The sequence below is a fragment of the Salvia splendens genome, chromosome 7 (assembly GCF_004379255.2).
Source record: "Salvia splendens isolate huo1 chromosome 7, SspV2, whole genome shotgun sequence".
NCBI classification, from domain to species: Eukaryota; Viridiplantae; Streptophyta; class Magnoliopsida; order Lamiales; family Lamiaceae; genus Salvia; species Salvia splendens.
Window position 1 is genome coordinate 32,386,500 of NC_056038.1, and position 27,520 is coordinate 32,414,019.

The following is a 27,520-nucleotide window of genomic DNA, read 5'->3' on the forward strand; positions in this document are numbered from 1 at the left end:
AGAAGGAGAGAGTGTGTGTTTGTGTGTGAGTGTGAATAGTGTGTATGTGAAAATATGAGAATAAAGTTGATTCCTAAAATACCCCTACGCAGTTTTTATTAACTAAAATTGCTTACTTATTTTGGTCATTGGATTAAGATAATGAGTGGCTGAGATTTGTTCTCTAGTTATACACTTAAAATTAGTTATATCTTGATCACTAACCTATATATATATATATATATATATATATATATATAGTAGTGATCTATGACAAACACCTCTTAACCATATAACTAGAGAACAAATAATAGCCACAAGATCAAAAAAATCAAGGGCTAATATTAATTTTCGAATTTAATGAGATATTAGCTCCCTCAATCACAAATTTACTCCATAATAACAAGTCAGGGGTATTATTGTCATTGCACAAAAAATTTAGATTATGAAAATTTTTACTTCATTTGAAGGTTAACTTCACGGACATGAAGCGAGTGGATCTGATCAAGGAGATCGCGGCGGAGTTCGAGCTGATCGCGAACCGGCTGTCGGAGACGGAGGGTGGCGACAGTGGCGTCGGTGGTGGAGCTGGAGCCGCAGCATCTGGCGGAGATCGCGAAGCGCGCGCAGAAGCTGACCGGGCCGAAGAATGTGAAGCTGAAGACGGTGATCGACAAGTCGCTGCTCGCCGGAATCATCATCCGGTATGGGAATTCCGGCTCAAAATTGAGTTTAATTACTCTTAGGTTGCTGAATGTTGTATGTGAATTCAAGAATTATTGAAGAATTCGGAGCTCTGTTCATCAAAGCTAGAATTTGCCCGAGCAAAGGCGGCGATCGGTTTCAGCTATAAATACGGCGAATTGAGCTACGGAAATTCTTGTAATAATAGTAATTGAAGTTCATCCTCTTCTAATTCGGCTAAATTTTCATTCTTAATTATTTATTTGATCAGAGAGAAATTTGTAAATGCTGATGCTAGAAGGTGTTTGATCAATCTGATTTTACTTCACTCTTGTTTAGAAAACGCTTCACTCTTGTTCACAAAACAAATCACTCTTATTCTGATTTTACTTCACTCTTGTTCACAAAACACATCACTCTTATTCTGATTTTACTTCACTCTTGTTCACAAAACACATCACTCTTATTCTGATTTTACTTCACTCTTGTTCAGAAAACACTTCACTCTTGTTCACAAAACACATCACTCTTATTCTGATTTTACTTCACTCTTGTTCACAAAACACTTCACTCTTGTTCAGAAAACACTTCACTCTTGTTCACAAAACACATCACTCTTATTCTGATTTTACTTCACTCTTGTTCACAAAACACATCACTCTTATTCTGATTTTACTTCACTCTTGTTCAGAAAACGCTTCACTCTTGTTCACAAAACGCATCACTCTTACCATGATTTTACTTCACTCTTGTTTACAAAACGCATCACTCTTATTATGATTTTACTTCACTCTTGTTCACAAAACACTTCACTCTTGTTCACAGAACACATTACTCTTATTATGATTTTACTTCACTCTTGTTTACAAAACACATCACTCTTGTTTACAAAACGCATCACTCTTAGCATGATTTTACTTCACTCTTGTTTACAAAACACATCACTCTTACCATGATTTTACTTCACTCTTGTTTACAAAACGCATCACTCTTATTATGATTTTACTTCACTCTTGTTCACAAAACACTTCACTCTTGTTCACAGAACACATCACTCTTATTATGATTTTACTTCACTCTTGTTTACAAAACACATCACTCTTGTTCTGATTTTACTTAGACATGTAATGGGGCATGCATCCTATCTAATGACATGAGCAATGAACGAATCCAACTCAATCCTCGAAACGCCGCCCGCCTCCGTCGCCTCCCTCACGGCGGCGCCCAGCTTCTCCGCCGTCTCCTTAATCCGACACCCTTCTTCCGACGCCATGAATCTCCTCACGACACTCTCAATCAACGACGCCTTCACTACTCCCGCCCTATCCTTCCACTCCCTCACCACAATCTCCGTCTTCAAAACATCTGCAACCAGCGCGGCGTTGCTCGGCTGGTCGGAATGCATAGGCCACGCCGCGATCGCCACCCCGCCGTCATGCTCTCCACGCACGAATTCCACCCCCGCGATCGCGGAAGCAAGGCGAGCATTGCGGCTACGCCAGCAGCTGCACCTACGCAGATTTGGAAGGAAATCAATGGATATTTGATCGCAGATTTGAAGAAGAAAGAAAGGAAACCTACGCAGATTTAAATTTCATATTGTAATTTCCAAAATACCCTTGGCCTATTTTATATAATTAAAATAAATAATATTTGTTCCATTAAGATGTGTGGCTGAGATTTGTTCTCTAGTTATACACTTAAGATTAGTTATATCTTGATCACTACCCTATATATATATATATATATAGGTGTGATCAAATACAAACTCATATCTATAATACAAACTACAAACTTTAATTCTACACACTCCTTGTAATTGATCAACGGTTCACGTTTGGGATGCATATGGGGATGTCAACGCTTAACACAAATTATGTCACTGGGGGTGTTTATGGAATGTGATTCATGCATCGGTTACAAAAAGCCCTCATTTCACTCCAACCATTCCTTAACTTTGTCAATAACATTTCACTGATCTGTTCCAGATATGTTCCCAATTTCGTGTTGCCATTTGTGTGGTGCCTTTGTAGTTCTACTGATATTCCGTTGACATTACCCAAATATTCTGTTGACTTTATCCACTGCCCATGATATATATATTCTGTTGACATTGTGGTTCTACTGATATTCTGTTGACATTCCCACATAATTAGGCGTTAACATTGCAAAGTAAACACACTACCCAAATATTCTGTTGACATTATCCACTGCTAACATTGAACTTTTTTTTTATGATGGCTAATGAGATTATGTATAGAGAATTGGTGCATTTCAGGTATGTTGCTGTTGAACTTTGCACGCATAATTTACAAATATGATACTGACATGATAATTTTTATTGCTCTACCTAACTTTCAAAATTGAATTGAAATCACGAAGATTAAAATTGGTGCAAAGGTCATCGGAGAACTCATGTCACCGGAGCATAGGTCGCGTCAACACCGATTATTAGCACTTATGTCACCGGAGCAGAGGTCGTGTCAACACCGATTATTCGAACGATTGTTGGAGGCTTGGTTCCTTGAAGAAACGCGATTGACTGCAGTAGATTATCGAAGGGTTCGAATGGAGGAAAGGGGAGAGAAGAAACGTGATTAAGGGGTGGGTGTTGAAAAGGAGTAACTGACTGGATTCTCAATCACAACTTAACGCCTAATTATGTGAGCTGCTTAGTTACATCACTAAATTACCCTTAGTGAACAATTATATAGGTAATGTTGACATTATGTATACAATCTATACTAACCGTTGATTATTTTTAATAAATGTGTAGGATTAGAGTTTGCATAGTTTGTATCTTAGGGGGTTTGTAGTTTATCACATCCCTATATATATATATATATATATATATATATATATATATATTATACGCTTAGGTTATTATTTCAAAATTTCAACCATATCAGCGAATGGAATGTAGTCATGTAGTTGGATTACTACTTCACTTTTATTAGGTGGGTAGATAATTGTCACTGAGTTAGATAAGATTGTGATGTTGTAACTGTATATATATTGTAGTATTAGGGAATGATTTTTGTCACACAATGATTTTTGTCTTTACGATTTTTAGTTTTTTTTCCATAATTATATTTCATTAAGAAGACATAAACAACTAACATTCAACCCTTAAAAATAAAAAATAAATTTTTAAATATAAATTTTGAAATTGAGGCATCAAATTTATTTAATTGGTACGGACCTTAATAAGTTTCTTGTGATAAATCATTAAGATTACTCTCTTAATGACTTACTTTTGTGAATCTTCATTTCCACATAAAGGTCCCCAAACCGAACCGAACCAGACGAACCGGCCCGGAACTGTCACCGGCGGTTCCGAACCGAAACCGGAACCGTCGGCGGCGGTTCGAACCGGAACCGGAACCGCCGGTTCCGCCCGGTTCAGGTTTCCTATTTTGACGAACCGTAACCGGCGGTTCAAAATGGAACCAAAATGGAAAAGTTTTGGATCCAAAATGGAAACTAATTGGTACTTTAAAAATTTTAGAATTTTATTACAACAATTTGGCTTCTATTGATCTTGAACCACTCCGAGCTTTGCAATCGAATGACGAGGACGAGGACGACGACAACTACATAAACCTAGCCCAAACATTCCAAATAAACCTCCCCCACCTCCCAACCCTGCAAAGAAGTTTTGAGTTCGACTTGCGGGCTCTCTTTCACGATTACGAAGCCAAGTACAACAGTACCCACCAAGTGAGACCTACATCCCTCTCCCCCGTCAAACACATAACTTTGGCTTCTTCCAAGTTGATGACCCCGGCGCCCAATCCCAATTGGCGGACCTATACGGCTTCAGCAGCAGAGGAAGGACGGCAAATTCGGTAAGTGAGTTAAATTTATATTTTGACTCACACTTTTCATTCAATGAGGAAGAAGGAGGTCCCGTTCCCAACAAATCGACGTCCTAGATTGGTGGGGATCACACGAGAAAGATTTTTCCATCCTTGCATCAATGGCCAAGGAGATCTTTTCGGTTCCGACTTCCACTGTCGCCGTCAAGTCTCCTTTAGTGTTAGAGGCCACGTCTTGGACGACAGAAGAAGTAGACTCACCGGGCAAAACATGGAAGCCACCATGTTACTTGATGATTGGTGCTCCGCCGAAATTAGAGACCAAGAACCGGATTGAGACAATCAAGTAGTACAACCCGACCAAGACTACTTCCCCGACGAAGAAGAATAGACCAATTCCTCTGATCAAGCCAAATAGGTAAGCAAGGTAAGAGAACTACGTGGACTTTGATTCCAAAATGCAATTGAACATTGAGGATACGTAGGCATCTCAACTTAAATTTTAGGTTTAAGTTGAGCTCAAGTCCTTTTCCTTTATTTTTTTTTCCTCCCCTTTGTTTCGAATATGTAATTTGTAAATTGTAATCAAGACTTTAAGTCTTTTGTAATTTATAATTTTTAAGTTGTAATTTGTAAATTTTAAGTTGTAATTTGTAATTTTAAAGTTGTAATTTGTATCAATAAAATTGCATTTGTACATCGCTTTATTCTAATTTTATTTATGCAAGTATATTTACAATTTTTACTTAAATTACAAATTTACAATGTAAAAAAAACCTTGAACCGCCGAACCGGACGAACCGGCTCGAAACCGGATAGGAGCCCGCGGTTCCGCCGGTTCACGGTTCAGGAACCGGAACCGCCGAACCTAGGACGGGCCGGTTCAGGTTCATGCTTTTCTTGAATCGGAACCGGCGGTTCCGAACCGTGGTGACGTCTATTTCCATATTACTTTCTTTAACCAATTCTTTGTTGGTCTATTTATGCTACACTTATTTGGACCCAGTGACTTGAAAATGGGCCTTTAATAGAACATATCTACAGTCTACTCAGTTTAATGAAATGGGCCTTTTAAGCTTCCTTAATTTAATGCTGTAATGAAAATTGGTATTCGCCAATTCGGTAATAGTAATATATACTTATCAATTGCTAACTAATTAGCCATCACAAATTAAGACTAAATTTTAGCCATTAGATTAGGAGATCTAGTGGTTGAAATAATGCCACATGGATTATATTTTAAATTAAAAAAATTATTAAATAAAGTTAAATGGTCTTAATGTCAATTCTCTCTCATCAAAATCATCTTAAAACTTTAAATTTACGTAACTGTCTCGATTTAAATTATTTTTCACAAAAAATATATCAAATCAAAGATAATTTTATAAGGATTCCAACGAGATCTCAATTACATATGTTCCGACGATGTTCGAGTGATGAAATTTGATAAATTATATTTCAATTTTCGTACATGTTGATAATCTGATTTTATGAACAATTGCAAAAAAAAATCTCAATATAGTGTATGCAAAATCTCAATATAATGTAGGTAAAATATCAATAAAACTATGTTGATATTACTTGTGTTGATATTACTTGTGTTGATATTCTCATGTCATATTGTTGATATTTGTAATACACTATGTTGATATAAAAAATAACATCCACGAAAATTGTAATATGATAACATAACGACGATATTATCCTTTTGTTGATATTTTATCTACTATTTATTGAAATTTGTGAGCTTTAATCTCATCCACTCATTTCTAAATTTAAAGGTGTAGATTTAGTCTTAGTTTGGATTATGGTGTTATAAGCATTAGAAGAGGACCCTACACTGCAATACTACATATAAAATGAATGTAGAAAAGAAAACCATGCCCGGATTCAATAAAGTGACACGTTTTACTGTGTTTCAAAATGAAAAATTTCGAACAAAAAAAAAGACCTTCTACCAAAGATAATTATATGATTAATATAAATAATAAATGTATACAAATTACAAAACTCTTCTCTTAGCCAAACACATTAATCTGTTCCTCAAAAATAAAACAAACTATATAAATCAACGTACCATGCGCACGTTCCATAACAACTAGAACATTTATTTTTTTGGTAATGCGTTTGAAAAAATAAAGGAACAGTTAGAAACAAAAAAGCATGCAGCAACTCTACATAGACGAGAGCAAATTAAGGAAAGTGATATTGTTGCCTAATTTTACTAATGCATTAGCATTATTAGTAGTATTAATCAACTAGCCACCTATGGCTATTGGAACTTAAACCTTACGTTGCACCCTTTCGAATTCGCCCTTTTCAGTTTCTGACTCGGCGACGGCGATAAAGTCCCCGCCGGCGACCTACACGACTCGCTCCGATTCAACGTTGTCGATGGACACTTCAGGATTCCCTTTATAAGCTTCTTCGTCCCGCCGCCCGACGACGACTCGTCGTCGCCTGAGTTTCCGCCTTTCTCGTTGTCTCCTCCCGACGAATACGCCGGAGACTCGTCCTCGTTGACGTCGGTGAAATAGTCGGAGAACGGATCCTCTCGGTGCTTCGTGTCGAGGAGATCCTCCATCCGCTCGCTAATCTCGGCGTCGGCGCCGGCGACGGTGCCGTCCGGTTGGGTCTTCTTGCTGCCGGGAAGCTTGAACCATCCCTCGGCGAGGAGTTGGAGGGAATTGAGATTTTTGACGAAGGGAGGCTTTTTGGAAGGAGATTGGAGCCTCTTTTTGTGGAGCATGCCCATGGCGATGAGGCTGGTGACGAAGAGCTGGCAGATGGCGCACTTGATCTGTGCGTGGCGCTCGAAGGAGGCGGACTCGGTGAGGCCGATCATCCTCTTGATCCCGACGACCTTGCGGGCGAGGTCGCCGAGCTCGTAGCGCTTGTATTTAGGGTCCTTGTAAACCCTAGCGGCGATGCAGCCGATGTCTATTTGCCTCTTGCTCAGACCTAATTCGTGGAAGGGGAAGAGCTCGGTTTTCTCGGGAATGCCAAAGCCGACGAAGCGGATCCGCTTGTCGGCCAGGAACCTGTGGGGCAAGAATAGTTGGCCACTACGATATTTTGAGAAAAATATGTTATGAATATATTTTAAAATGAGAACTTGAGAATTCACCGGTTTAAAACTGATTATTAATATTAGTTGGTATCATAAAATATGAAGTACTGTATAATATTTATGAATCAACAAACTGATACTGATTTAGATATGTTTTGTTATGTCAATTTATATTAATGAATCAACTCATTTCTAAATGAGATAGAATGATGCATGAATGTTGGAGTGAAGAGGACCTGTGGATGGGGGCGGGGAGGGATTCGCCGGCGCCAAAGCGGAGGATGACGCAGCCGACGCCGAAGGAGAGGAGGAGGAGGATGATGGAGGGGTCGCGGGGATGGCACATGACATCGAGGCCGACAACGGGGGGCTCATCCCACGTCTTACCGTCGGGGAAGAGGAAGTCGATTTTGCAGAGAGATTCGAAGTTCTTCTTCTTGAAGGTGATGCCCTGAAGCTTCACCTCGAAACGGTTAGTGCGCAGGTAAACCACCCCAGACGCCATTAATTAATTATATACTCCTATTCCAGATGATTGAGAAGTCGTAATTAATTAAGAAGAAGAAGAAGAAATGGATCGATTTAACACACGGTCTTTGCTAATTGCTCAAAGACATTAAGATGGGTCAGCCGAGGGTGGTGGCCATCTGCGTGCGATCGATCGACTCACAACTTTCACACCACAAAAAAAAATACTCAAACTCAAGCTCAACAATTGATTCAAGACGTAATATACAAAGGATCACCAAAATGAGGGGAAATCCTTCTTCTTTACTCACTACCACCGTTGCTTTTTCCCTTCTATTATTATTTTATCCTATTATTATTTCATTGGATAAGCTTCATTCATATTCTATTAACGTTTCTCCATGAATGTAGCGTTTTTCTTCTACTTTGTTTCAACAAAAATTACTAAAAGTCGATGTTGTGATTAATTTACAAATCATATTCGTCAAAAAAGAATAAAATATTAAGGAAAATAAAATACTCCATATACTACTTTAATCATACTGGGGTTGCGGGTTAATCGGATTACTCATCTAGCGAACCCTTCCTACTAATCTTAGATTTTTTTTCGAGTTGGGGTTACTAGGCAAAGTCAATTACTTTGGATTGAATCCCATTGTAAGAGCATCCGCAATGGCGGACGTCCACGCAGAATTCCCACCGGCGTGCAGGAATTCCGTGGCCGACGTCCGCCATTGCTCGTCCCAGGCACAGATACGGAATTCCGCGAAGGAATTCGCAAGTCCGCGGCGTTCTGCGGAATTCCGTTCGGACGTCCGCCATTGCGTTGACGCTCGCGGAATTCCGCGCGGAATTCCTGTTTAATGCATTAAATATTTTTTTTTCGGTTCCTATATATACATCCTGTTGAACTTCATTTCATTCGCACCACTTGTATTAACAAGTTTCTCTCTCTCTAAAAATACATTTCTTGTGAATCAACAATGGAGCACCACGACAGTCGCCGGCGCCCCATTTTCCCATCGGCGGGAGTACGCCGATGTCTGCTGCGATGCCTCAAATGCCGGGGATGATGCCCCAGTCTCAAATGACACCGGGAATGATGCCCGAGTACTACAACATGTACCCGCCGTGGTACGGGATGATGCCCTAGATGCCCGGGGCGAGTACGGGGATGATGCCCCAGATGCAGAGGTCGCCTGTCGTTGATGGGGGAGTAGGCAGGGGGTCCCCCAATCGCCGGTCGACAACGTCTATCGGCCCTTTATGGATTTACTGGCGACGGACAACCCGCCGAGTTCTCTTCTCGAGACTAAGTTCGCTGGCGTCGACACGTTCTCGTTCGAGGAGTTGGGGCTTTCTCTGGTCCGGGATACTCCCGCCAGCGCACCACCGGCGTCAGGGAGGGCATGGAAGACCGGGCGAGGACGGGGTGTCCCGGTGTACGGAGGTAAGGTGGGGGAGGGATCCAGCGGGAGCAAGAGGACCGTCTGGAGCATGGACGAGTGCGTCGCATTAGCGAAGGCGTGGATCAGTGTAGTGGAGGATCCATACGTCGGGGGCGAACCAGCACATCGACCGGATGTGGTGGCGCATTAGCCAAAGCTACCTCCAGTTCAAACCGCAAAGGGAGAAGGCGGACAACTCGGAGCAATGCCGGAAACAGTGTGAGCGGTTGAAGAGGCAACTCAGCCGATTTGCCGGCATTTACACAAACAACCTCCGCTTGGCAACCAGCGGCATGTCTGCCGAGGATGTGAAGCTGCTGGTTCATCAGCAGTTCCCCGACGCCGAGAAGGGCTTCGGGGAATTCAAGTATTGGCCATTGTTTCTTGTGGTGCAGTCTTCGCCCAAGTTCACTGCGGGTGTTAAATCCGGCTGGCCGAAGCGGACGAAGATCAGCGCCTCCGGAGAGTACAGTAGCAGTGCTGGTTCCGCGGAACTTCCCCCTCCCGAGTCAGAGTTCCCCACACCCACATCGGAGGCGCGCCGCCGTCGCCCGGTTGGGCAAAAATCTACGGCGCGGATGTCGAGGGTAAGCACCAGCGGATCCGCCGAGGCCCAATCGGCAGCACCCCCCAAAACGATCCCGAGAACCCCTCATTCGCCCGCCGCACATGAAACCTTGTTACGTGCGATGGTTGAATGGCGCCAAGCGACCGACCCCCATTACAAGCGGAAGCTTAAGTCCCTCCTCGATAGTATGCGCCGCGATTTGGGGCTCGACGGGATGTCGGACGATGACGGCGAGGGGGTGGCGGCGACGACGGCGGCGGCGGCGAGGGGGGCGGCGGCGGGGAAGGCGAGAGGACTGGCGACGAGGAATCCGAGGAGTGAGAAGCCGGTTTTTATTTTTATGTACTTTTTTAGTAATTATGTACTTTTTTTAATGAAGTATGTTTTTTAAATAAAGTGGTTGCATTTTCTCCATATTCTCGTCGAAATTTTAATTCTGTAAATTGTTTACTTTCGGAAATTGTCTAATTTGTGACTTTGTGAATTTTTTTTAATTGTGGGAATTCCTTCGGGAATTCCGCCACTGTGCAGTGGGAATTCTTTATGACGTGGCAGTGCAGTGAGAATTCCTTCAAGGGAGGACACATGTGGAGAGAGGGTAGGGCTTTAGCCCCTAATGAATTTATATTTTTAATTTTTTCTTTTATAAAGTTTTATATTTTTCATAATTTATACATATAATTATACTAAAGCCTTTTTTAGTAATTTAAATCCCATAGAAAATTGTTTTCAAATAATATTTTAAAAATATAACCCTTATTAATGCTCATTTCTGCGTCCGCCCCTGAATTCCTTATAATGTGGCAGGAGGTGTTTTTGGGAATTCCGTTGGGAATTCCACACCAATATGGATGCTCTAACAAAGATGCTTATTAGCTTACAAGAAAATTTATTATAAAATACTAAAACAAACAACACTACTAATTTATCATAAAAACTAGAGAGCATCTATATCAATACTTATTAACTAACATTGTTATTTCTAAATTCATATTTTCAAGGAAACTCGAAAGTAGAGTTGTTGAGAATTATGAATTGACGGAACATTAACCCCTTAAAATTTGAAGGAACGGTTAATTCGATGATTGTAACAGCATCCACAACCGTACTATTGCCAGCGGTACGGTTGTGGGCCCGGGCGGTACTATTCATGCCTGCTATCTGGCAAGAGCACAACACCCACAACTGTGCTCTTCCGCAAGGACGAGCACAATTAATTTAAAATTCAATTAAACAATAACATTTCCATAATATTAAAATTCATTTAAAAACCACAATAAATATTACAAATGACAAATAAAATTAAACATTACATAATTAAAATCCTAAAAATGAAAAATTACATAATTAAAATCCTGAAAATTAAAAATTACATAATTAAAATCCTAAAAATTAAAAAAACCACTACTCGTTGCCGAATTAAAAATGTGTTGATAGTTTGTATAAGAATTATGAATTGATGTGATAAATGAGTGATGAATGTGTGTATTTATAGATGATTTTGGGGAAAAAAATAAAAAAAAATAAAAAAGTTTGAAAATAATTTTTGGGATTTGGAAAATAATTTTTTTTATTTTTATAATTAAATACCGATTTAAAAAAAAAGTTTGAATGCAACGGCTACGCCGTTGCCCAATCCCGTGCCGCCACGTGTGCGTCCGCTGGCACGGACGTGCTCGATACATCGAGCAGCGCCATGCCAGCGGCGCGAGCGCAGCGGCGGCGGATGACGTCCGTGCCAGCGGCACGGACGGCGGTGGCGAGGGACGCCACAGCTGCGCATGCTCTAATTGTTTGAATTAGGAGGTATTCCATATGCCATTAAATCGATTTACAACAAATAAAAAGGAAATCGCGTACCAATCAGGACTTGTTGGGTGAAATTGACTTGGCGCCGGGTGATTCATATCATCGCCATTCACACTCATTTCTTTTTACCGGTGTTCTTCAATCATAATTCAAACTTGAACAACCTTTTGATCTCTATTTTTGCCTTGCTTGACAAGAAACTCTGAATCAGTCAACCCCTCCCCCTCCGTTTATCCATCCACAAGCATTAGTGTTTATGTTATTAGTATAAAATCGAAGTTGGAGCTTTCTTTTCTTGAAGAATAAGACTCCAAACCACAATCAAGAACGAAAGAAGAATAGCGGCAGTAGTAATGCTCCCTCTACTGAAGCTCGGAACGCTTGCCCTAAAAACTCTCAGCAAACCCATCGCCGCTAGACTCAAGCAGCAGGCCGGGATTCACCCCAAATTCAGAAATACGATAGTTAGCATAGCCCAGGTATTCTACATTTTGAGATCGAGAACGAAATCGTTTTTGTCTAATTTTGAGATTTTGGCTCTCTATTGATTAGCTTCTGCCTTGATTCGATTTTTATGATTGAAACCCCATGATTTAGCAATTTTCGGGTCATTGCATTGCTGGGAGATGTTTCATTTCCTGCTGCATATTTAGTGCCTGGGTGAAGTGAAAAGGAATGGAATGTGATTCCAATGAGGGAACTGGTTTGCTGCAGTCGGAGTAATACGTGTTATGACTGCAGAGCTGTGGCTCTTGGATGTTCATATTCCCATTGGCTTGTACCTTTAGTTTAGCTCATGTATATGTAGGATTTTCTCTAATAGACTTCACTCGGTTTGTCAGTGGTATTATTCTGTTGGACACCATAGTCATTGCATCAGACCGTTGTTGGTTTTTATTGCTTTAATTTTACGTATTTGTTCAGTGATTTGTGGGATGTGTAATCTTATGACGTTTGTCTCACTCTCATCGTTTTCTTTTTTGGTTTCGCCTTCTTTTAAAATCTCCATCTTTGTGTTCTCCTCTGATTCGCCCACCACATAAATAATAGTATGTGCTCTATTGTATCTGCTGACTTACAGTCTTGAAGCTCTCTAGGAGTTTACCTATCTTAGTGGACTAGCAATGATTGGTTCAGGTGTCATGTCACCCAATGTGCTTGATCATCACCGCATTTGAAGTGCCTTATTTCATTTATTGCTTGAACCAGGCTAATCACAGGATCACAACAACCATGCAAAGGCGCATATATGGTCATGCAACAGATGTGGAAATCCGACCCCTGAATGAAGAGAAGGCTGTTCAAGCTGCAGTTGATCTCATGGGGGAACTTTTTGTCTTCTCGGTATCTTTCTTCCAGCTTCAAATTTTGTTCAGCTACTTATCTGTGTTGAATTTTCTTGAATTATTTTAGTTCTTTAATATGTTGGGACTTGAACATTTGGTAATTCAACTGTAACATTACCGTGCTGGTATTTTTTTTTGGGGGGGGGAGGGGGGAAGTCGTGGTTAAGTATACAAACTTGTTAAAACTAGCCCAGGAAAATGTCAAAAGAATAAAAATTTTGCACAGATATCTTGTCCAATTCATTTTATTTCCAGCAGTTATTTACTTGGCCATATCGTGAATTTTTGGTTTCCACTGAGAACTAACAAATCCATTTAGTTTAAAGCATCCTTTGCCATTGTTTTTGAGTTAATCTTCCTTTTAAAGGCTTATAATCTTTGATATTCTGCTGATTTTGATTGGCAACGAGAACCATAATAAGCCTTTAGAATACTTATGACAAATCAGTAATTCAAGATTTGTTAGTCATTTTAAGTAACTGCAGTCTACCGTTCAAAACTGGTTTCATGGTCATCTACGGTCTACTTGTCCTAAAAATGAGGAAGAAAGATAGTGCAGGGTCAGCACTTTCTGAACTAATATTTGTGAATTACCTAAGAAGGTTAGAGATTGGCCAAAATTTATGCCCATGGGCATGGACATAATTTATCACACCATTTTTTTAATTCATTACTGTTTGGGCACCTGCACTTACTGGTTGTTATCTGAGCTTTGCCAGAAAAAAGCCTTTCTCCATTCTAAATTATGAATGGATTGTGTTGTGCTTTGGAAACTTTTAAATCTGTTACTGCATTCAAAGGAGTTACTGGTTGAACTTCTTCTATGAAATTATTGTTGGCGGCCTTATTTGAGTGGATTTAGAGTATCTGAAAATAATTATAATGTTAATGAGTTATGCTGACTAGGAGCCATAGAACTACCTCTAGAGACTACAGTATAGACGACTCTTCTTCTACTTTCTCTTTGTGTAACTTCAGAGTAATAGTTTCAGTATTTGATAATTGTGATTGAAGGCATTTTCATTTTATACCTCATGACTAGCTTTGTAGCTAAGCCATCCATCTGTAAAAATTCAACGCAATGCATACTACATGACTGATTCTCCTTTTCTGATGATGTTCCAAATTACATGATCAGGTGGCAGTGGCTGCTCTGATCTTCGAGGTACAGAGAAGTGCTAGATCTGAAGCAAAAAAAGGAGGAAGTTCGCAGGCATGAAATGGAGGTGATTATACTTTGGTTTTGTGCATCTTTTCTTAATTGAGTTTGCGTTCATTATGTGTGCATTGAGTTTCTTTTGATTGACGAAACCTTCTATGCCTTATGTTCAATGAACAAGACAGAGCAGTCAAGCGTTTCTTATTATTGTCCACATTTTCTAGCATCTGAATTGCTTTCTTACAAGCGAGCTGTCCAAACAATTTCGTATTCCTATAGGTTGCTTTAAAACCAGAACAACGAGTTACAGTGAAAAGCTCTGCTTCGAGCAACGTTTGTATGAAAGTCATCACTAGTAGTGCTGTTGACACATTACTCAAAACTGAATGATTTCCAGGGAATGAGGCAACGGGATGAAGAGTTAGCACAAGAGGTAGAGCTTCTGAAGCAAAAACTAGCAGAGATCGAACAAATGGCCAAGGCGCGAGGCCTTGCCGGAGTGTTTAGTTTAAGACAGGCCCAAGCTGAAGCCAAGCCCACACCTGTAGCTTGATCTGCTATAATCACTAATAATTCATCTAATACTGGGTGATACACTCTTGAATCAGTAGCCTCCCTGATTCACCTATTCCTTTTATACCCATTTTTTCAAGAACACTGTAAAAGATAAGAAGATAGGACAAATTCTTGCCATATTTTTGGATGAAAAGTTAAAAAGCTGGGTGCGCCACAGGAGTTTTTGGCATGGAATCATGAAAAATATTCGAAGAATTCTCTTTTGATAAATAGTGATGATGATAATGATGGTGGTGGAATGTAATTCCATTTTGGCCAATTGTTTAGTGATATTTGATGTCTAAAACAGGCAAAGAAAAACATTTTGAAGGTGCTTGTTGTTTGAAAGATTATTGTATAATTCGGTGGTGTATGTGAAGAGAAGGAGAATATTTGTGGGTGGGGATTTAAGCTTTATGCGTTTCTTTCTACCCTCTTTTTCCCTCAATCACACACATTACAAACTTTTATTGGTGGATGAGATGCTCTAACTTTCTCCTTTAATGCAATCTGCTACATAATTATATGAGTGTATTAAATGTTTTTAGACTTATAACTTTAACAATAATTGTAATTTTGCCCTTTCTAGTTATGGGGTATAACTTAGAATATAAATGTGGTGGCTGTAAAACTGCAAACCCGTTGTCAATATGTTCGTATTCTACAATTACTTAATTTGAATAATTTTTAGGTAGGCTAGTTGTTTTCTTTTTAATCAAAGATGAATGGACCATGCTTTATGTAGCTTTCTGTTTAAAAGTCTTGAGTTTGTCTGTCATATTCAAATTTGGGTTTTACAGTCTTGAGTTTGTTTGTCAAAATTTGGGGTTTACAGTTTGCTTTAAATTTTTTTATGCATCTAATTATTATTACTCTACTACCCTAGTGTTTCTGTAAACAGAGAAATGTTACTAATTTATAAAACCATATGAAGACTACTAAATTTCATAGTTAACAATAAATTATTAGAAATAAAAGGATGCAAAGTAGTACTCGTATGCATGGTCCAACGACGTTAGTTGAAATAAAAAGGTTGGTCCACTTGTTAAACAAGTCAATTAAAAATAGTTTTGATTCGTGTGAAAATCCAACCACAAATTTATTAATTATAGGAGAGTTATTTTATGATTTAAAGAGAAATACCTTTATCATGTTAATGACACACAAACAACTCATTAAATATTCATCTTTTTCTAAAGGGATAAATTCTTTATTATCGATAAAAATATAGAGCGAAGGGCAGTAATGGTAGATAGAAACATATATGGAGGGGTAGATTCGGAAAGTTGCATTGCTTTCACCAATTGCGCAGAGCATCAATTCTCTGTACCCAATATATAAAAGAGAAAATTGGTGATAAAAAGAGGAAAATAAAAACACCCTCTACTTTTACCATCCATTGACACAGTCGTCACGACAGTGCCCACTCTTCTCTATCTCGCCACTTCCAACCGGTACTTTCTCTCTCTTTCATCGCACATAGGCAAGGCAAGTGCTTCATATCCTAATTTTTGTGATCTGATTTGTAATTTGGTATGTCTCTGTTGTTTAGGTAGAATTGTCTGGTTTGCTTGTGAATTGTTCGTTGTTACTTGTTAGAATTGAAATTAATTTGTAGATTTAGCTTTGTGTTCTCTTTAAATCGTTCATCACTTTTGCGTGTTTTTTCCTTTTCCTTTTCCTTTGGAAATATGTTGGGGATTTTTTTGAAGGGGCAGGATTTGGTTTGCTGAGAGGGTTTGGGGATTTTTTGCTTTTACTTACTTGGATGGGTCTTTATAGTTGTTGCTCTGATCCGTTAGTGGCTGCTGCAGAAATTCTCTGGTATTAATTTGATGGGGAAGGGTTCGAAGAGCGCGGCATGCAAGTCCACATCACACCAGCTCTTCAAGGACAGGGCGAAGAATCGCGTGGATGATCTCCAGGGGGTCTTTAGTGATCTCCAATCAGCTAGGAAGGAGAGCCGGTCAATTGATGTGGCTGTGCTTGAAGAGCAAGTTCACCAGATGCTTCGTGAGTGGAAGTCTGAGCTTAACGAGCCGTCCCCAGCTTCTTCTCTGCAGCAGGTATTCCCTGGCAAGGGGGCCTAGATTTATGCTTATATCTGCATCGACATTTCATAAGATCCTCTCTTCTTGATTTCTGTGATGTATAACCTGGATTTTAACAGTTGAGTCCGGATGATGCCAGCTTGAGGACAATGAGTTATGCATTTATTTATTTCTAGTTCTTGGGATGGCACATGGCATTATCCCTTTGTTGATTGACTGATTGTCCAGTTTTCTGCTTTTATGTGTGCATTTGGTCACCATGTAATTATTTTCACTTAACTTCCAGCCCGCTGATCAGCGTACGGTGGTTTGCGTTAGGAGGTATTGAGTAGACTCTTTCTTGTGCCTTTCATCTTCCAAATATGGTGTATTTGCAGAACTATTTTTGTCTTGGTTTTAGTTTATCATGCAAATGATCAAAGACGTGCATTGATCACCCCTACAACTATTGAGACTTTGGGTTTGAATTGAGTCAATTGACGGATGATCACTGTACAGGGAGGGAGCCTTGGTTTTTCATCTGATATTTGTCGGCTGCTGCAGCTTTGTGAGGAGGAAGATGACGCAACTAGTGCGTTAGCTGCACCAAAACCAGACCCTGATGCACAGAAGGCTGTTAATGGATATACTTCTCAAGAGGTTAGTATATGGCTATTATTTTTTGTTCTTAGATGTCTTCTAATAATGGTTATCATGATATTTTCTAATCCGGAACTTTAGATAGGCTGCCAGCCATTTTTCACACTTGCTCCATGATATAAATTAAAAAGTTTGTTTTTGTGTATGCCCTGAATGATAAAAACAGTTGTTACTAAACCAAATAGTGTTGCTCTTGGATTATTTTAAAACTAAATGCTAGTCCTTTTACTACTATTTGTTCAATGAGCATATGTAAAAATTCTACTCATTATTATTCACAAATAATGTCTGTCTATTCCTAAATCTTCCTTGCGGCCTCAGTATGTGGATGTCTGTCTATTCCTAAATCTTCCTTGCCACCTAAATCTGGCTGTCCCTCTCATCCATTTTGCTCGTCCTTTTCTTGCAGAATTTTAATATTACCAAGGGTCTTCAAGAACAAGGCTTCCAGTTGGTGGAGCAATGCAAAAATGCTGCCATGGGAGTTAACATGGAAATGAACAATATGAATGTGCCTTCACAGCTAGATTATCATTCATATGATTTCCATCAAGATTTTGAACAGCCGTATTTTATAGGCTTTGATGGCACGGGGTTCATCGGTGAGGATGTTATGCCTCAGATTTCTGGGTATCAACCAAATATCAGCCCCCCACCGTCTGCTTTCTTGGGGCCAAAATGTGCCCTTTGGGACTGCACTAGACCAGCATTGGGGTTGGAATGGTGTCAAAAGTCTGATGACTATTGCAGTATCTATCATGCTGGGCTTGCACCTAGTGAAGGCTATTTTGGTAGGCCTCCTGTTGTTCGACCGAGAGGCATTGGCTTAAAGGATAATTTACTTTTTGCTGCACTTGGTGCAAAGGCGCAAGGAAAAGATGTTGGCATTCCTGAGTGTGAGGGTGCTGCTACAACAAAATCTCCTTGGAATGCACCTGGTAAGTGGGTTGTTTTCTTTCTCTTATGTGGCTCCTGAATCCTGATCGTATATCCTTTTCATGTTATGCTTATTACTGTTTTACTTGTTCTGTTGGGCAGAGCTCTTTGATCTCACTGTTCTGGATGGCGAAACAATCAGGGAGTGGCTGTTTTTTGATAAACCGCGCAGAGCCTTTGAGAGTGGTAACAGGAAGCAGCGATCACTTCCAGATTATAATGGGAGGGGTTGGCATGAGTCCCGAAAACAAGTGATGAATGAATTTGGAGGGTTGAAGAGATCCTACTACATGGATCCTCAGCCGATGGAGAATTTTGAGTGGCACCTTTATGAATACGAGATCAACAAGTATGATGTGTGCGCATTATACAGACTTGAAGTAAAGCGTGTTGATGGCAAGAAGAGTCCTAAAGGGAAGTTAGGCAATGATTCTGTTGCTGATCTGCAAAAGCAGATGGGCAGGCTGAGTGCTGAGTTCCCAAATGAGAAGCAGCGAGTCGTCAAAGGAAGGGGAAAGAGCAATTTGAAGGAGGGAAGTGGGAGAATTTACTCTGGTTCGAACGCAATGGGAGCAAATCCAGGTGAAGGGCTTGAATATACAAGAGGGGCACCATACGATTATCTTGTGGAAGATATCAATGGGTACTACATAACATGATGATGGTTCTGGGAACGAAAAGAGGCTCTCTCTATCCGAGTACATATAATTGCTCTTTGATTTCACTCGGCCTCGCCTCCAGGCAAGTGGTGAAGTTGTTTTCTTTTTTCTCTTCTTTTTTTTGCCTGCTAAATTGTTACGTTTTTGTTGATAGGTAGTTGGTTGTAATAGGTACTGATAACATATTGGGCGACAAATGGTTATGGTGGATACTAATTGCACTTCTTGTGCAACTTTGTAAGGAGAATTTGTTCAAGCCTGACAATTTGTAATTATGCAACCTCTTTTTTCACTTCTGCAATGCCTTTTCTTCACTTGTACTATAAATCTTTTATATAAATATAATTGTTAGAAAATTAAAATGATGGAGTATGATTTCTTTCTCTTTACACCAGTGACACCACGACCACCATTTGTATGCAAATCCGCCGCCACCCGCATATCCTTCAATAGTAGTATAAGGGCATTAGCAATGGGGCGCCCTAAGGCGCGCCCTAAGGCGCGCCCTATGGCGCGCCACGTCAGCAGTTTTATCCTTCTACCTCCTCACCTGCAGTGGGGCGCCCTAAGACGCGCCCTAAGGCGCGCCCTATGGCGCGCCACATCATCATTTTTTTAATATTTATTACAAAACTCATACGAATTTAACAAAATTAATACATTAAAATACGAATTTCAAAAACTTCATTTCATTGAATAAAAATTAATACATTACAATGCGAATTAAAAAAACGCGAACTCAACAACGGCGGTTGCGAGCCCACACTTCTTCGATCATGTCGTTCATGAGCTGCGCATGATCCTGTTGGTTGCGCATTGAGGCCTGTCTAGATAGAACCTCGTTGAAGCCTAACGGTAACCCTCTATCGGGTGGCTCGGTCGACGCGCCGGCCAAACTAGATGCACGATCATCTTCATTCCAATCGGTGATGCTTCCGCCTTCATTCTCGACTATCATGTTGTGCATGATTATGCACGCATATATGACATCGGCGATGACATCCTTGAACCAGAAACGAGCCGGCCCTTTCACAATTGCCCACCGTGATTGGAGCACGCCGAATGTCCGCTCGACATCCTTCCTCGCCGACTCCTGCTTTTGCGCAAATAAAACCCTCTTCTCACCAATTGGGCAGCTAACCGTCTTCACAAAAACAGGCCACCGTGGATAGATGCCATCGGCCAAGTAGTACCCCATATGGTATTGGCGTCTGTTGGCAGTGAACTCGATGGCCGGGCCGTTGCCATTACATTGATCGGTGAAGAGGGTGGACGAGTTGAGGACGTTAATGTCGTTGTTCGACCCGGCTACGCCGAAGTAAGCATGCCAGATCCATAGCCGATGGTCAGCGACGGCTTCGAGGACCATCGTCGGGTGGCTGCCCTTGTATCCACTTGTGAACTGGCCTCTCCACGCCGTCGGACAATTCTTCCACTGCCAGTGCATACAGTCGATGCTCCCGAGCATCCCAGGAAACCCGTGCGCCGTCTCGTGCATCTGCATCAGACCCTGGCAATCAGTGGCAGTCGGCTTGCGCAAATATGTGTCGCCATAAGCCTCTACTATCCCCCGGCAAAAGCGCTTCAGACAATCGCGGCCTGTAGAATCCCCGCAGTGGAGGTACTCGTCGAAAAGGTCCGCCGTGGTGCCATAGGCCAACTGACGGAGTGCAACCGTGCACTTTTGCAATGGTGTAAGGCCGGGTTTGCCGATGCCGTCCTCCCGAAACGTGAAGAATTCATCACGTGAAGACAATGTCCGAACAATGCTGAGAAACAGGTACCGCGACATTCTAAATCGGCGCCGAAAAACAGCCGGGCCCCATCGCGGTTGATCGGCAAAGTAGTCTTCAACCAGACGTGTGTGAGCTTCCGCGTGGTCGCGTCGGATATACGACCTATGTCGAATAGGTCTATGGACTTGCTCAGAGGCCGCTGCCGCTGCCGCCTGGCGCTGCATCAACGCATAGCAATGCGTCATCGCCGTTTCAACGACTGCATTTAATGCTATATCTATGCTATTACTGGACTCATTAGAGGAACTAGAACTATTGGTGTCGTCGCCGGGATTCATATTGGTTGGATTTGTGAGAGAGAATATGTAGAGGTATGCACAAATGAATGACAAACGCTCTTTAAATAGAAAACCAAACCGCGTGCCATCGTCCGCGACCTATCGTCCGTGTACGCCACAATGGGGAGGACGATGGCGCGGACGATGTCTATCGTCCGCGGCCATCGTCCGTGTACGCCACAATGGGGAGGACGATGGCGCGGACGATAGGCATCGGGCGCGCCATCCTCCGCGCCCTTAGTATCGGCCGCGACGATCGTCCGCGACCTATCGTCCGTATCCGCAATGGGCGCGGACGATCGATGGCGCGGACGATGCGCGCCATCGGGCGTGCCATCGTCCGCCCATTGCGGATGGCCTAAGAGAATCCATCAACACTTTTTGATCCTTTACCTATAATCTCAAATTCTTTCCAACTCTTGTTTTTGACGCAACTGCCCACTCTGAAATTGCTCAGGTCTGTATGAAGACTATGAAGGATAGGAGACGGAGACGGGGCTTGTGGTGGTTGCTGGTGTGAATCGATGTAGCGATTCTAGCACTAGGGTTAAACCAGATAGAAGTCAATCTAGAGGTGTAACATGAATCACATCGGAAATTAGCCACAAAGAGGTCTAGGGTTTATATCAATTTGATACATTTATTCCACATATTTCTAATAGAAAATTAAAAACGATAATTTTTTCTCACAGTATTTAATGATACTATTCCCTTATATTTTGTGTATAAAATGAAATTTAATAGTAATTTGCAATGGCACACCAAAATAAGGGGAGGTGGACCATCCTAGCCTATCAAAGATAAAAACTTTATTAATCTTAAATTTAATCTAACATGTATATGATCAAATGATACTACTTTTGTAAGTGGGAAAAGTAACAATTCTGCAGCATTAATGGGAGGTGCACCAGTGGACCAGCCTGGTCTATCAAATGTATAAAAACATGGCTTCTCAGATCCATCTGTATAGTATATTGTTAGAACACAAAAAGGAATTTTGAATCAATTTAGATTTCTAAATAAGTAAACTTTTGCAATTGTCTCATAATGATCAAAATTGAACCGACGTAACAACAACACAACATTTTTTTTATTTAAATCGATGCTCCTCAGTCAAGAACTAAATAGAATGGTCGACGAGGTGGAGATCAAGTAGTTGAGAGAAAGAGAGGGCCTATCATTTGGATTTTTTGTTAATTTTATTTATTTATTTTAGGTTTAACCAAAATGACAGTACTTGTTTTATTGCATCGTCAGTATTTGATTTTACAATATCGATTTCGATTTTGACTATATGAAAAATTGAGAAAAATTAAAATTTTGTAATCTTTCATTTAATTTTTAAAAAGCTTGGGATATGATAGACCAGAATCTAACAAAACTAAGCTGCACTTCGTTGCCCGACAATCATCTGCACACAAACATGGCTCGATACAATCTCTCACAATACAAAGTTATCGATCATATGCTGTATGACATCCGCGCCCTCAGAATTGATACCTTGAGTTTTAACCTATCATTATGATCACAGAGGAATTGAGAACACAAAGTAGTTTGTAGAAAAACAACTCAATAGTTAAAAGCCCCCCTAAATAGTTTACTAGTATTGTGCATCTTAGAAGGCCTCAATAAGCTTGCCTGAATTGTGCTGTGTGCAAGAAGCCATTGCATACTTCCGGTGAAGCTGACATCGACTCGTTCCCAGTTCAGCCTAGTCAGCCCTCTGATCATCGTCTCTACAATGTAAAAAGAAGGTGAATGTCAACAACTTCCAACGTAGTTAGCATGATTCATTAAGTTCATTGACATAGACGACTGTCGTCCCATGCCATGTCGCATATATTATGATGAGAGACACGAGGAAACAAACAGTGTGTAGCAAACAAAGAAATTCAGTAGAGCCAAATGAATCATGGAGTGTGTATTGGCACAAATTCAATAATTTTCAAGAATACACACACCTTCCATATCCTTTGTCCTGCCTCTAGCAGCTTTGATTTCCAGTGGAACTTCTCCTTGAGGGCTGATGACGAAGTTTGCTTTCTCCTCGTTGACGATATGGGGGTATTTAGCGTTTCTCTCAAGACTCCGGCACTACAAAAAACACACAGTGAGATGTTTGATCCTTCAGAAAAGCATAGATCAGAAGTAGTGGTGATCTGTACCTTTGGGAGCTCACTCAGACGACGCAGTGATGATGAACTCCACCCCACAATATCTAGGTTCGGTGTCAAGGCCATTACACAAACTAAGATGTTTTTATATTTCTATAACTGGAGAAGACACCCAACTTAAATTAGTAACATCGGGAGGATACTGTCAAAACGTGCATTTGCATAGGCTGCACGCCTCTTAAATGACTGCAACGCCAACGCGGATCTGCAGCAAGCATCAAAGTTTTTCAGTCATACAGTTTGAAGGACCTAAAAAAAGACAGATAAAGACTCATAAACTTTAGGTCTTCAGAATCACTGCTCATTCTGAGCAGAATTGGAGATTTTCCATCATCCGAATCACTCAAGAACAAATGCCTACCCGTTCTACCAAGTAGAAACGAAGCACGGGTTGCTAGTCTCTCCATGGTGTAGACACCACAGAAAACAGGAACCTGCACAAAGAATCACCCTTACTAACAGAAAAGAATCACAAACAACAGACCCCACTCATCAATATCAAAAAATCTAAGTAGCATTACATTTTATAGAGATTTACCACATCAAACAGAACTAACAGTTAAGATAAAGTGTATGCTACCAAAGCTAGCTAGATCACCTGTTTATGCCCCCTCGAACCAAGATGAGGCATTGCAAAGGTAATGAAGTTCACAGGTTCGAGCCCTGCAACAACTCCCCTTCGTCGAGATTGATCATGTTCATCGAGATTAGGTTAAGAATTACAGCTTCTGACTTCACCCAATGCAACTCATAAGTTTCATAAGATCAAGAAAATGTGGATTCTTCATTCTTGTGGTAAGATAGTATCATCTTATGATAAAAGAAAAATGGTTGATTTTTAAGGAATAATAGGGGTTTAAAATATATGTATAATCTGTTAAAAAATCATCCAGTAATTAACAAAAATCAAGCAAATCACTTTCTGTAACTTCATTAGATTAAGTAAAAGGACAGAAATCATAAGATTGGATTATACAAATAGTTTAGGAGCCTTGATTAATTACCTAGTAACATAAATCTTGGCTTAAAGCAAAGCAAGCAACAAATTAAGCAAGCACTGAATAAAGAAGCTAGCAAATTACTGCAAAAAAATTGAGCTCACAATGTACTAAAACATCATCTGGATAAGCCTTCACGAACTGCTTTGCTGCATACCTCCAATTTTGAGCACTGCAAACCATATCAAATTTATTGTCCATAATTTGGTGACGGAACAATGAATCAACTCATCAAATTCTTTGGTAAATTATAGTTTAACAGGTAGCTACATTTATTTTTTATTTTTGGCAAATCAACCTATGAAGTCGGCAAGCTAGCCCATTGTTTCATCGACTGTTAATATCAACCTAAATCAAATTTTACGTAGAATTGAGATTTTTCTGAGATAATACGTAATAAATATAAAATGGAACATTTTTTCGAATAACATTGTGAAAACTGAAAACTAAGTACACAAAAATAATGATGTACATGTATGATCTATGATGTACTATCATACACCAACTTATAGCAATTTTTTGAATCCAAATACTTAAATTTAGGTGCTTCTAATTTTCCCCTGACTAGTAGTACAATCAAATTAAAAACAATTTGGCTTCCAACTGAAAAAGTACAAACACACATCGTCAGCATGTGATAAAGCATATAGTTCAACAGTGAAACACTATAACAAAACAATCTAAAATATTAATGTGGATACAGAAACAACATCCATCATACTTCGGATTAGTAACCTACAAGAGGAATGTTGCAGAGAGTGGAGGGATCAAATAAACTAATGAATCGGATTTTACTGGAAGTTCACAGGAGAAATTATGATAGTGTTGTTTGCATCAAATGTTATGGGTCCTTTTACTGCCGGCTCATTTCTCCTGACCCTGAAGATGAAAGAAACAAAGACTTAATCAATAACAACACTTAGCAATAAAACAAAAGTAAGTACCAAAATATGATATGGCTTCTTACTTGTATTCCATCTTCCCAGAAACATTCATTCATAAGTTTTGAAAAACTTCTTTGTAAACAACATTAACGGTAGAATACATAGGCCCAGAAACTTCATCGTTACAAACCAATATTTTCAATCCCTCACGACTTGTGACTCTAGACACAGTAACATACAATTGGTCGTGGCTAAAGATAGGTTTTTTAAGAATAATCTCACATGCGCAAGAGATTGACCTTAGCTCTCGTTAATTGTCATAGCATATGACACCGACAAAGGAAATTGTCGACGTTGAAACTTGAAAGGCAACCTAGGATCAGAAGGTGTTAATGACATCCGAGGAATCAACACTTTATGGCCTTGATTATCAACACTCAAGACTTTAGCTTCTAAAACATGATCACCTAAACGCGTAATGATCAATCGTGTCCCATTGCACAATCCGTTAACATGATCTATATTTCTTAACAACATAACAGGAATACCAATCTTCAACAACAACTCATGATTTGGTGTACCAGAGCACTTAAGATTATTCAAAAATTCTACTGAATGTATCTCCGCAAAACCATTAGAACTTTGATCAGACTTAGATATGCTATATGAGCTCAAATAAACACGGCCGTCCGATTGATCCAAAGAAATCATATATTGATTAACCTAGTCAACCACATCTAACGTTCGAGCAAGTATAGCTCGATCATTCAAATGGCAGCTCAAATCTTGATTGTTCATATACGAAGGATAAATAGATGTAACAATGTTCTGTAGAGGATCACCACTATCGGGCAATACAATATCAGTAGGAAGATCAACACTGACTTCATCATCATTAGGACCACCAATAACTCCATCTCTAATAGATGCAATCCACTCAGAAAATGCCTTCAATTTCGATGCTTCCTCACCAGATTTAATACCAAGAACTCGCATATTTTTAGTCAACCTCAAAACTTTGCAACTACTCCAAAGATATGGTGAGTTAATAGTAGCATTCACAATATCTTGTCGGCTACCTTTAGGCACAACTGGTAAAATCTGTCTAAAATCACCCCCCAAAACAACAGTTTTCCCACCAAATGACATCTCCATGCTCAACTCATTGCATACTCTCATAAGGTCACGCAAACTCCGATCAACAGCTTCCACACAGTGTTTGTGAACCATAGGAGCTTCGTTCCATATAATAAGTTTTGCTCTCACAATTAACTCAACTAATGCAGTACCTTGTTTTATATTGCAGATTGAATCTTCATTAGGATTGATAGGAATCTTAAACAGAGAATGAGCTGTTCTCCCACCAGGTAACAATAGCTAAGCAATACAATTGGAAGCCACGTTCAAAACAATATCACCTTTTGAACGAATAACCGTTGACAATGTCTTCCAAATGAAAGTTTTTCCTGTGCCTCCATACCCGTAAACAAAAAATAATCCACCATGATTAGAATCGACAGCAGACATTATCGTATCATACACTTGGTGTTGTTCATCAGTGAACTTTGAGACAAAGATTAAATGCTCTCTTGCCAAGGCTTCCCGATCATAACATAGTTCATCAATAATTAATCTATTATTAGAAATTTCCAACGATTGTCTCCTTGGATATGGCATAGAATGAAATTCCATGCAAAGTTCTTCCACCATTAACTAACAATTTCTCAATCTCAAGCAATCCTAAATTTTGAATCTCATCGTCCCCCAACAACAAATCTACAATAATTTTAAAAGTCCATGTAGTGTAAAAAAACAAAAACATTATAATGAACGCATATAAAAGCTACACTTATAAAAAGTAAAATACTTGGATGATGTACGATTTTGCGTTGTTTATGAACAACTCCTTCGCATAAATATTTCCAACAGCTTGTCCACACAATATCTAGCCGTGCAAGGGTTTCTGATAGTAACAAACTCACAAACAACAATCGTATTGAATGGGCCAAAGCCCAAAAAGAAGCCTCGGTAATGCCATCAATGTATTCTCTATCATCGTCCAACAACCCTAATGCATAGCAAGCATCTCGAAATGTAGCATACTGAATACCATTAACACACTTAATGTCTTCATAAGATGTAGCACCACGAACGACATTCAGTAAACATCTCAAGTAATACATATCATCAGAACCAGGAGG

General features: G+C 40.0%; 3 protein-coding genes, 1 long non-coding RNA gene and 1 pseudogene across 7 annotated transcripts; 2 read left to right on the forward strand and 3 right to left on the reverse strand.

Annotated features, from left to right (window-relative positions):
• Positions 1-1,804: 1,804 nt before the first annotated feature.
• LOC121810750 (zeatin O-xylosyltransferase-like) lies at positions 1,805-2,777 on the reverse strand. Its single transcript, XM_042211491.1, has 2 exons — positions 2,632-2,777; positions 1,805-2,174 (listed from the first exon to the last, which is right to left on the reverse strand). Exons 1-2 carry the CDS (start codon positions 2,775-2,777, stop codon positions 1,805-1,807), a joined length of 516 nt encoding a protein of 171 aa, XP_042067425.1.
• A 3,698-nt stretch (positions 2,778-6,475) lies between these two features.
• LOC121741207 lies at positions 6,476-8,276 on the reverse strand. Its single transcript, XM_042133910.1, has 2 exons — positions 7,788-8,276; positions 6,476-7,522 (listed from the first exon to the last, which is right to left on the reverse strand). Exons 1-2 carry the CDS (start codon positions 8,054-8,056, stop codon positions 6,754-6,756), a joined length of 1,038 nt encoding a protein of 345 aa, XP_041989844.1. The 5' UTR covers positions 8,057-8,276; the 3' UTR covers positions 6,476-6,753.
• A 3,652-nt stretch (positions 8,277-11,928) lies between these two features.
• Positions 11,929-15,315, forward strand: LOC121811460 (annotated as a pseudogene).
• Positions 15,316-16,258: 943 nt separating this feature from the next.
• On the forward strand, positions 16,259-19,516 carry LOC121742594 (transcription factor VOZ1-like). Of its 4 annotated transcripts, none has more exons than XR_006038080.1 (6): positions 16,259-16,392; positions 16,719-16,970; positions 17,454-17,594; positions 18,004-18,532; positions 18,633-19,271; positions 19,344-19,516. XR_006038080.1 is itself a non-coding variant. In XM_042135785.1 (5 exons), the coding sequence occupies exons 2-5, from the start codon at positions 16,740-16,742 to the stop codon at positions 19,187-19,189; spliced, it is 1,458 nt and encodes a 485-aa protein (XP_041991719.1). In that variant the 5' UTR covers positions 16,259-16,392; positions 16,719-16,739; the 3' UTR covers positions 19,190-19,516. The 4 variants fall into 4 exon arrangements, 2 of the variants coding, with proteins under 2 accessions (XP_041991719.1, XP_041991720.1); XR_006038081.1 differs by having other exon boundaries at positions 19,361-19,516; XM_042135785.1 differs by having other exon boundaries at positions 18,633-19,516.
• A 3,361-nt stretch (positions 19,517-22,877) lies between these two features.
• Positions 22,878-24,160, reverse strand: LOC121741345. Its single transcript, XR_006037838.1, has 6 exons — positions 24,036-24,160; positions 23,799-23,871; positions 23,581-23,642; positions 23,429-23,481; positions 23,225-23,357; positions 22,878-22,999 (listed from the first exon to the last, which is right to left on the reverse strand). It is a non-coding gene; the product is annotated as an uncharacterized LOC121741345 (long non-coding RNA).
• Between the last annotated feature and the right edge of the window lie 3,360 nt (positions 24,161-27,520).

What these genes read in the sequence shown, in the direction of transcription:
- LOC121810750 (XM_042211491.1), bottom strand. Translation starts at nt 2,777, where the DNA reads ATGTCAACAGAATATATATATCATGGGCAGTGGATAAAGTCAACAGAA. An exon ending in CTGGAACAGATCAGTGAAAT is followed by an intron (nt 2,175 to 2,631) that starts GTTATTGACAAA and finishes AAATCTGCGTAG; the next exon opens with GTGCAGCTGCTGGCGTAGCC.
- LOC121741207 (XM_042133910.1), bottom strand. Translation starts at nt 8,056, where the DNA reads ATGGCGTCTGGGGTGGTTTACCTGCGCACTAACCGTTTCGAGGTGAAG. An exon ending in CTCCCCGCCCCCATCCACAG is followed by an intron (nt 7,523 to 7,787) that starts GTCCTCTTCACT and finishes CTTGCCCCACAG; the next exon opens with GTTCCTGGCCGACAAGCGGA.
- LOC121742594 (XM_042135785.1), top strand. Translation starts at nt 16,740, where the DNA reads ATGGGGAAGGGTTCGAAGAGCGCGGCATGCAAGTCCACATCACACCAG. An exon ending in CAGCTTCTTCTCTGCAGCAG is followed by an intron (nt 16,971 to 17,453) that starts GTATTCCCTGGC and finishes ATCACTGTACAG; the next exon opens with GGAGGGAGCCTTGGTTTTTC. An exon ending in ATCTCCTTGGAATGCACCTG is followed by an intron (nt 18,533 to 18,632) that starts GTAAGTGGGTTG and finishes TCTGTTGGGCAG; the next exon opens with AGCTCTTTGATCTCACTGTT.